The sequence below is a fragment of the Melitaea cinxia genome, chromosome 12 (assembly GCF_905220565.1).
Source record: "Melitaea cinxia chromosome 12, ilMelCinx1.1, whole genome shotgun sequence".
Classification (NCBI taxonomy): Eukaryota; Metazoa; Arthropoda; class Insecta; order Lepidoptera; family Nymphalidae; genus Melitaea; species Melitaea cinxia.
In genome coordinates, this window is record NC_059405.1 from 12734571 (window position 1) to 12743307 (window position 8737).

The window sequence follows — 8737 nt, forward strand, 5'->3', positions numbered from 1 at the left end:
AAGATTCGAATGAAAAATATATTAAAAAACACAAAATTATAAAGAAGTCTCAAATTTAATTATGGGTCTTGGAAGCCATCTAGACGAAGATTTTCTCCACAAGAGACTTGTCCATTCATCTATCTGTGAAATTTAAATAGTAAAATTAATAAAAAAAAAAATGGAAAAGAGGCAAAAATAGTTAATACGTATAAATATTAGAACTAAAATTTAAACAGAAACAAAACTAAACATAAAGTACCTAACGATATACTTGTCATCTAATAATAGGTAAAAATAAAATATATTGCAAAACTTATTATAATACAATTAATCTATCTAGTTGTAGTCAAATTCAAGTTTAAATATAGTTATAATTTATAAACATAATTCATTCGTTGTTGCTTGAGGATTCAGATTCATCTTTTTCTAAATTTTTAAATGACACCTCCTGTAGAATAACATTTTCGGAATATATTTATGGACAAAGTATTTTTTTTAAAGTTTGTAATATCTATAAAATATTATTACAAGCTAGCTAATTTGGATCTGAGAAATACTTTCTGATTGGAATTTAACATTGAAAAAAGGCTCAAATTACGTTATGAAAGAATTATGTATACCTACTTTGAAATTTATCGTTCAAACATCCGTATTAAGTACACACATCATATTTCTATATACATTGTATTTGAACGAAAGTACAATGACGTTATAAAATAACTTCTCTTACGATTTCATGATCTTGGTCACGAGACATTTGTGCTTCAATTTCAGCGGCTTTAGATGTAGAGGCTGGTGGCGGAGGCTTGGGCATCATTTCTTGTGGTTCAAGCCATTCCTCGTAAAGATCCTTGCGAGGACCGAGCGGCAGGTCTGGTGACGTGCGGCAGTTTTCAATTATCCATTTTTGCTCACGTATGGATGGCGACCTGTTCATTGCATTAGTTAAATCATTAAGTTTTTTTTTTTTTTTTTTTTTTATATATAACAATATATATCCACGGGCTCATAATGCCCGTGCTTTTATTATTCCAATATTAGTTTGTTAGTTTCGATATCTTGGTACTTACACATGCAACTTAGAGGAAAATCATTAAGTTAGATTATTCTTCTTTTATAGGTACATATTACAATTGTTATATGAAATGACTTTAGTTGATTATACTTTATTAATACTTGTAAATATTTATTCTAATTGGTTGATTTCTTTTATATTAAATTCATAATTAAGTGACATTATTTTTTTATTTTTACTAGCTTTCTGGACAGACTTCGTTCTGTCAAAACTTAATAATTAAAATTATTTTTTTTAGTATTAAAACCTTCCATGGGCCTTAATAAACATACAAAAAAAAATAATTAGCTAAATTTGTCGAGCCATACTCAAGTTATGCGCTTAGCAACATTCATTTTTATTTATATACAGATATAGATTTATACCATATATGATAACATATAACATATAACCTTTGGCATTGTGTATTCACAAGAAAATTTATTTATGAAGTGATTGTTTACATACACGTCTAATATAAAAATCGCCGTCAAAGCTTCGAAAAGTTTAATTCGTGTACGGTTTGCGATTTCGCTGTGATTAATTTATAACTCGAAATACTCGCACGAGAGTTAGTCAGGGAAAATTAAAACAAAATTTTGTTTACAAAGCGAAATTTTAAAACGTATGATGAGTAAGAGAGATTAGAGAGATATTTCAACTAATAGTCAAATTCTATTAAGAAAAAAACTTTTATACAACTGAAATTCTACTAATTGTAATTACAATATATAATTACAACTATTTTATAAATGACTAAAAATTCTAAAACACCATTCTAAGCCACGTCTGTCTGTTTGTCTGTTTTATCAATGGGCAGAGTGATTTATAACAAAGGATTAGGTGTACAATTTATTGAGATTTTGTATATATTGGTAATAGCAATCTTTCAAAGGCTGTGATTACGGTTGAAAGTGTCAGTACAAATTAAACTGTCTGGAAGCTTTCATCGATAACGCTGTCCAATTCCTTTAATATATAACGAAACAGCATATAGTAGAATTATTTCTCTTTTGTAGGTCAAAAAAAGTCTGCGATGACATGTAACTTTTAAGGAAAGCTTAAAACCCCCTCGCCATGGTTCTAGCTGTAACTGAATTCATTATATATACCTATTAATACTGCGAAGCCGGGGCGGGGCGTTAGTAAGTAAATAAATAAATTTTATTTTAGTTACATATACTGTCTGCATATATGTATCGGTGGAAATCAAACCCACAACCTTGGAGCAAAAAGCGAGATTATCACCAACCGCGGCAAAGGACCTGTCATCACCTTAGAAAAAAAAGAAGATAGGAATCGAAATAAGTTAAAATAATACACTTTGTACAAATTAAATAATATTTTTCTTACGATTACAAAGCCTTCACCAACGTTTACATTCTCTTATATAGGCACGGCACAGCCCCTTGACTAAGATCGATTACAATGAATATGTCAGCTCGTTAACAGGGGCTACGTTTAGTCGCGAAGATAAGTCATGTTTTCTTAATCCGTCACCGCGTCAATCTAGATAGCTTTGATGATAGTGACGCACAAAAATATTGAAAATCTTTTTTAAAGTATACTTATTACTTTCAAAACATAAATTTTCGTCGTATGTCCTTCGACTCACACACTTTTTTTGATAAATATTCATAAACATATATTACACCCAGACTCTAGGCGTCAATCGAACCTATAACCCCAGTGCCAAAAGAAGGGCCTAGCAAATTCCGTAAACAAGCAAGGTAAACATATAGTTTTGAAGGTTTTCAGAATTCATATTAATTAAATTAATCATTCAATAACATCGATCATGATACGAGTCGCTGATTCTGAAATTAAGCGCGCTCGATGTGTATCCGTATTTCAGATTTTCAGAGAGAAATTTTTAATTTATTTTAACGCGAATTTTATTACGAGTGAACGAATTTTTATTACGAACCTTTCATTTAACTTTTTTTTTTGTTTTGACGTGAAATACCTTAATCATTTATTACGAAAGCATATTTAAACGTGTCATGCCCGCTTAATTTTCACTCCGCAATGTTTGCATATTGCTTGCCTACTAATCTGTAACAGCTTGTATCTAAACGTTTTACAGCTTGGCACTGACCAGTAAGTACTTCTATGGTGAAGGCTATTATTAATCCGCCACGCTCCACTGAGGACAACAGTGTAGACCTTTAAATATCGTAGATATATTCTGTATTTATATAATAAAGTAGACGTTAATTTCTCATGGCTTCACTTGCAGCGATGGTAAAGGCAGATTCCTTATCCAATATTTTCTTACGATTTTATTTACTAGCGTGAAATTTTATAAATAATTTTAGTTGTGGGCAACGTAACTTTTAAAAAATTATAACTGTTTTCTAAACAGTAATTTTCAATTTCCAAAAAAAAAATCGCTTTAATTTTTATTATTATAACATATTAGAGATTCGTAGTATTCGTCGTCGTATAGTGACTAAAAGTCATTTTTTACCTTATAATAGCACTTAAATCTTCAGCTTTATAGACGGCCTTGGTCTTTGGATCATAAAAGCCGTCTCCAGTGTCGTAATATCCAGGTGGTATAGCTCTTGGAGGCTGCTCTGCTGTTAGGTATGATTCACCAGCGGGATTTAGACCATTATCGTATTCTATAGTGAACCTTAAATGAAAATAATTTAAAAAATGCTTCAAACTCTCTCTCCAAACTAGCGATGATTATTGAGATATACCTAGGGCGTAAAAGCTCTCGCTATATAACTTATGATAAGAAGACCTGTGAAGAAGTACGTGTACAAATATATATAATATACGAGTACTGTAGCATTGATGGAATGAAAATGAAGTAATTGTAAGGAAAACAAAATAAATATTAATTTTTTTCATCGTTTGGAGACTTTTTAAGAAAAAGAAGTTACACCGAAGCAGAAAGACTAAAATTGTATGCCTGTCGTATAATTTTCAATTTGTACGCTAATTATAAGAACCATAAATATGTGTATATTTTGCACAATATAATGCCTTATAGTACCTCATTTGTTGCCTTATGTTGCCAAAAACGTGATTAGTTTTTTTAAAAACCTTTGTTCTTCATCAATTGGCAAAGCTTAAATTACTTACATAACATCCGCCAGGGAGTCAGCGCTAGTGCCAAGTTTTCAGCGTTTACAGAAATTTTTTAAAAAGAAATATCTACTATATTTACGATATATTTAACTTTTAGACTTACTATATAAATATTAACAGAATGATTGCTCGTACACAGTTGTACTCTTTTATTTTAAATATAATATTTATATTTTTAATAAAATTAATGTGAAATGACAATAACTGTGGGGACACATATTGACATAAATGATAAAGATATTGCAATAAAGATTAAATATTTAGTATTGCAGTATTCATTATAAACATAGGTTTACGTACTTGTAGATACGTAGTTTCCCTCACATTAAATGTTATATTTATCAGATTATTAGACATGGTTATAGCTAGCATTATACCTAACACCATAAATATATTAGTGTTATAAGGGTTGTTGTATCTACTACGTGTACGTGTACGTGTGTATGTGTGAGACTGTATTTCATGCAACATGTTTCTAATTTTGTACTAAAACACAGTTTATATATTATTTTCAAAAGAGTAACTGCGGAGTTTCTTGCTAATTCTTCTCTGCAGAATCTACATTCCGAATCGGTGGTAGCTTCACTTTTACAAAAATAATAATTTATTTTTAAAGTTTCAATTTTTAAAATGACGATTTGAAAGTGCTCTTGGAGCCTATTTGAATAAAGCTATTTTTGATTTTGATTATACATCCATCCTAGTCTATCATAGACCACAAATAGGCTTTTTAACTCAAAAATATATTTTTCTAATCCTCAGGCAATTGGTGCATGTAACAAAATAACTAAATTTTAAGGAACTTTCTATAACATTATTATAAACATCACACAAATTAATTGATTTAAATTTAATATAATAGGACGAACGATATTGAGGACGTGTAGATGCAGTGGTCACAAACTGGCTGTTGCACTGGTGATCGCAGGTTCGATACCTGCTCACGACAGACCTTTGTAATGGTTATAGATATAATTATGTCTTGGTCTGGGTGTTTGTATTTGTGTATTTTATGTTTTCCGGATCGAAACCGGAAACCGGAAAGAAAATCCTACTGCTAGAGCAGTTTGTAGTGACTCTCCTATCTGCGCCAGAAGTTGTTGGTTCGATTCCCTTTCCGAGTCTGGGTGTATGTTTATCAGAAAAGCATTAAGTTGTTTACCTTAGGAATAGATAACCATCTGTGTATGTTATAGATATTTATTTATTATACGAGTATGATTAATGAATAAAATTCAACTTAACCTTCTATCAGGCATCCTACAATATTTCCAGTCTGTTTCGCTGTACTCCAAGCCTTCGGCAAAGATAAGTTTTCGTTCTATCAACCGTCCTTTCTTCCATGTTCCACGAAGGATAGCACCACTTGGATATATCAGGTCACCCTGACCGTGGAACATACCATCATCGAATTCACCTTCATATACCACATCTGAAGATTATTTTTTTCAATTATAAGGTTAAGTCTACTCCTCAACGTAAGAATTTCTTCTAAATTTATATATTATATCACGAGGGAGGTTGGTTGATCATTCTTAATACAGATTATACTAATATTCTATGACGACGCGTTGGCGAAGCGGTCACAGTACTGACTGTTGCGCTGATGGTCGCGGGTTCGATCCCCGCTCACGACATATATTTTTATTGGCAATATAGATGTTTGTCGTAGTCTGGGCCTTTGTGCATGTGTATTGTGTGTGTGTTTTCGGACCCTCAACACGGGAGAAAATCCTACTGGGGGCCGTTGAGTGTGAAGCGTTGACTTATTATTTATTAATAACTATAGAAAGTTCAGCCTGAACTCAATTTTTTTTTAAATTACTGGTCAAACTTTATATCGAAGTAAAGCTTTATTATTATTGAGTAATTGTGGAAGGTTGTTAATTGTACGATTGGTTCGATGTAGAGCAGTAGGGTAACATTCGTTTAAGACGCTCATTAGAGAGTCAGAAACTAACACTTCGTTTTTAATTTTTAACTACCTAACATCATTTAATAAATTACTCATTTGTAGCTCCTGTAGGTGCCTTCTTATTATTTATCTGCGATGATATCACCAAACATAACACCAAAACATTATAATACTATTGCTTATGGCAAAGGACTTATCTCTGAAAGAGATTTCTACCAGTCAACCCATTGGCATTGTCATGAGTAAGTGTTACATAAAAAAAGTGCAAGCTGTATTCAATTAAAGAAGAAGAAAAAAAAACTACTAAATAACTACAACATTTGTGTACAAAAATACAACTAAATAAATAAATAAACAAAAATGTAACTGGTAAAAAAAAGATAATAAATTTATGTATACTTAAAAATGTAACAAACTAACAAATACAAATACATACATACATAATAAATAAATCTCTACACTTCTTTAATTTATATTTAAAGGAAACAAGGGAAGGACTAGTTTGGATGACTCTTGGGAGTTTGTTCCACACTATGGAGGCGCGTACCGAAAATGAATTTAACCTAAATTTTTCATTAAATTTCATTACAGCATAGTTGTACAGTTCCATAAGATATTATCGTTGACAAAAATCTCTACATTTATAGTATCTAAAGTATCGTCATACTATATCTTCAATTTCTATTATATCAATAAAAAAATTAATCACGTACAATCCCATGCCGCTTTACACATGAAAATGAATAAATTTTCAACACGGTGCGTAAAAAATAACAACAATAATAACTTCTACAATAAAAAGGAAAGTATATTTAAAAAGAACACAAATTTTAGAAGTTTGGTCCTTAGATATTACGAATTTTCTCCTATTCTATGTAACGTTAATATCGCACGGGCCACTGCTCGAGCACCGCTAGGCTAACAAGTACGGTCAAATTTCCTAAGCTTAACAAGACGCTCTTGAGGAAATGATCCTTGTAGTGGGGTTCACCTCAAACGTATACCGACTTGAACTAATTATACTAACTATATGTAACGGTATATGTGAACAATTCAAAGTAATGTAGAGACAACCATATGTACCTGAAAGTATAAAGATGTTAAGGGACTGAAATATTGTTTAGGTTTAAAAAAAATATTCTCTATTATTATAGCTTCCTATGAGTTCACGACTTTTTACCGTATTTTGTTTATTAAATATTGTAATAACTTCTTTAAGTCAAAGAACTTGGACGTAAGTTCTAAGCTAATGCCAAAAAAAAAAAATTTGAAGCGTACGACCGGCCTTGTCGTGGCAAGGATTCTGATGAGTTATTACATTACCAATAAGACCTCTTTAATAATTTATTTTTATTATTATTTACATATGCATATATAAATTACTAACCATTCGGAAATTTGTATACACCGTATCCACTCATGCCCAGTATATCCCACGTACCCTCGTACTGAGAGCCCGTCGGGAACTTCTTCATTGAACGCTGGACCCGAGGTATATCTAAAGATACGGTCCTGTAAAACAAACTACTCTCAAAGGGATAACCTTCGTGAATGCATTAAATCTAGCTTCGAGAAGGGACTTTATAAATTTTATTATGTGAAAAAAAATATAATAAGTTTATTGCATTTTATCTGTTAGCATGCTGATGTATTATTTCAGGTTATTTAAGATGTCATCAAAGCAAAATTATAATTGCTTTGGGCTATAAAATAGTCACTTTGTAATAATATATAATATTTTTTAGGTATCAATATTAGTTTTTGTTCATATATTTATTTTATTAAGAACGTTTACAATCTAACCTAACCCAATCAGTTTGTTATATTATACTATTATTAGAGGCGTTGTTAAAATTAACATTTACTTTAGTATTATATTTTTTTAGCATTTATTTTAGTTCACATAGATACAACTTTAAAAAATTTTTTTATAATAATTTAGGCGCAGATGTAAAAAAAATATTTACATAAACTTTTAAAGCTTACTTGCATTCCTCTTTGTGTGCTTCTGAGAATTTCCTCATCAAATCCTCCCATTGTGACACGCGCTTTGTCCCCGCACTGTAAAAAGACTAAATAATTCAGTGCTTTTTACTTAGAAAAATGATATTTTTTTCCATACTTTGTTGATACAACTACATTCTGCTAACACCAACAAAGATCTTTCTATACAGGAAATTGCTTTCTAAAAATATTAGAAAAAGTATTATTTACTTGATTTATCGAATATTTTATACAAAATAAAAAACGAATATTAGCATTGTGCATTCCAATTTTCGTCAAAAGGGGTACAAAGTTTTATATCTAATAACCTATTATACCTATAATAACATATAATAAAACCTATTATATACCCTCTTAAAACAATTGCTTACTGTTTAAACGAAACAAATATATTTTTTCTCAAAATTTGCATAAATAACAGTCCTACAGTCGGCGGTTTGCTCAAATAAAAAATCAATTGCTTTATTTGAATTGTACTCGTATTGTAATTACGAATTCTTCTGTAAAGTCTGTGCTCACCATAAGCTGATTTGTTCTGAAGTACTTAGTAATCTATACAAATAAATAAAATTATTATTATTTATATTCAATATAAATATTATTATTTAAAATAGCCGCTTTTTACTAAATTCATGTGTATATACGAGTATATACGGTACATATGCCAAAATAACATTTTT

At 30.6% G+C, this 8737-nt stretch overlaps 1 protein-coding gene across 1 annotated transcript; it reads right to left on the minus strand.

The window, feature by feature from the left end:
- Positions 1 to 8098, minus strand: LOC123658749 (MORN repeat-containing protein 5-like). The gene is made up of 6 exons (XM_045594090.1): positions 8040 to 8098; positions 7441 to 7565; positions 5384 to 5570; positions 3507 to 3674; positions 713 to 911; positions 1 to 123 (listed from the first exon to the last, which is right to left on the minus strand). Exons 1-6 carry the CDS (start codon positions 8075 to 8077, stop codon positions 37 to 39), a joined length of 804 nt encoding a protein of 267 aa, XP_045450046.1. The 5' UTR covers positions 8078 to 8098; the 3' UTR covers positions 1 to 36.
- Between the last annotated feature and the right edge of the window lie 639 nt (positions 8099 to 8737).

Coding starts and splice junctions, on each gene's coding strand:
- LOC123658749 (XM_045594090.1), bottom strand. CDS start 8,077: ATGAGGAAATTCTCAGAAGCACACAAAGAGGAATGCAA. Junction 7,566..8,039: donor GCACACAAAGAGGAATGCAA/GTAAGCTTTAAA, acceptor TTTGTTTTACAG/GACCGTATCTTTAGATATAC. Junction 912..3,506: donor GATTTAAGTGCTATTATAAG/GTAAAAAATGAC, acceptor TGCAATGAACAG/GTCGCCATCCATACGTGAGC.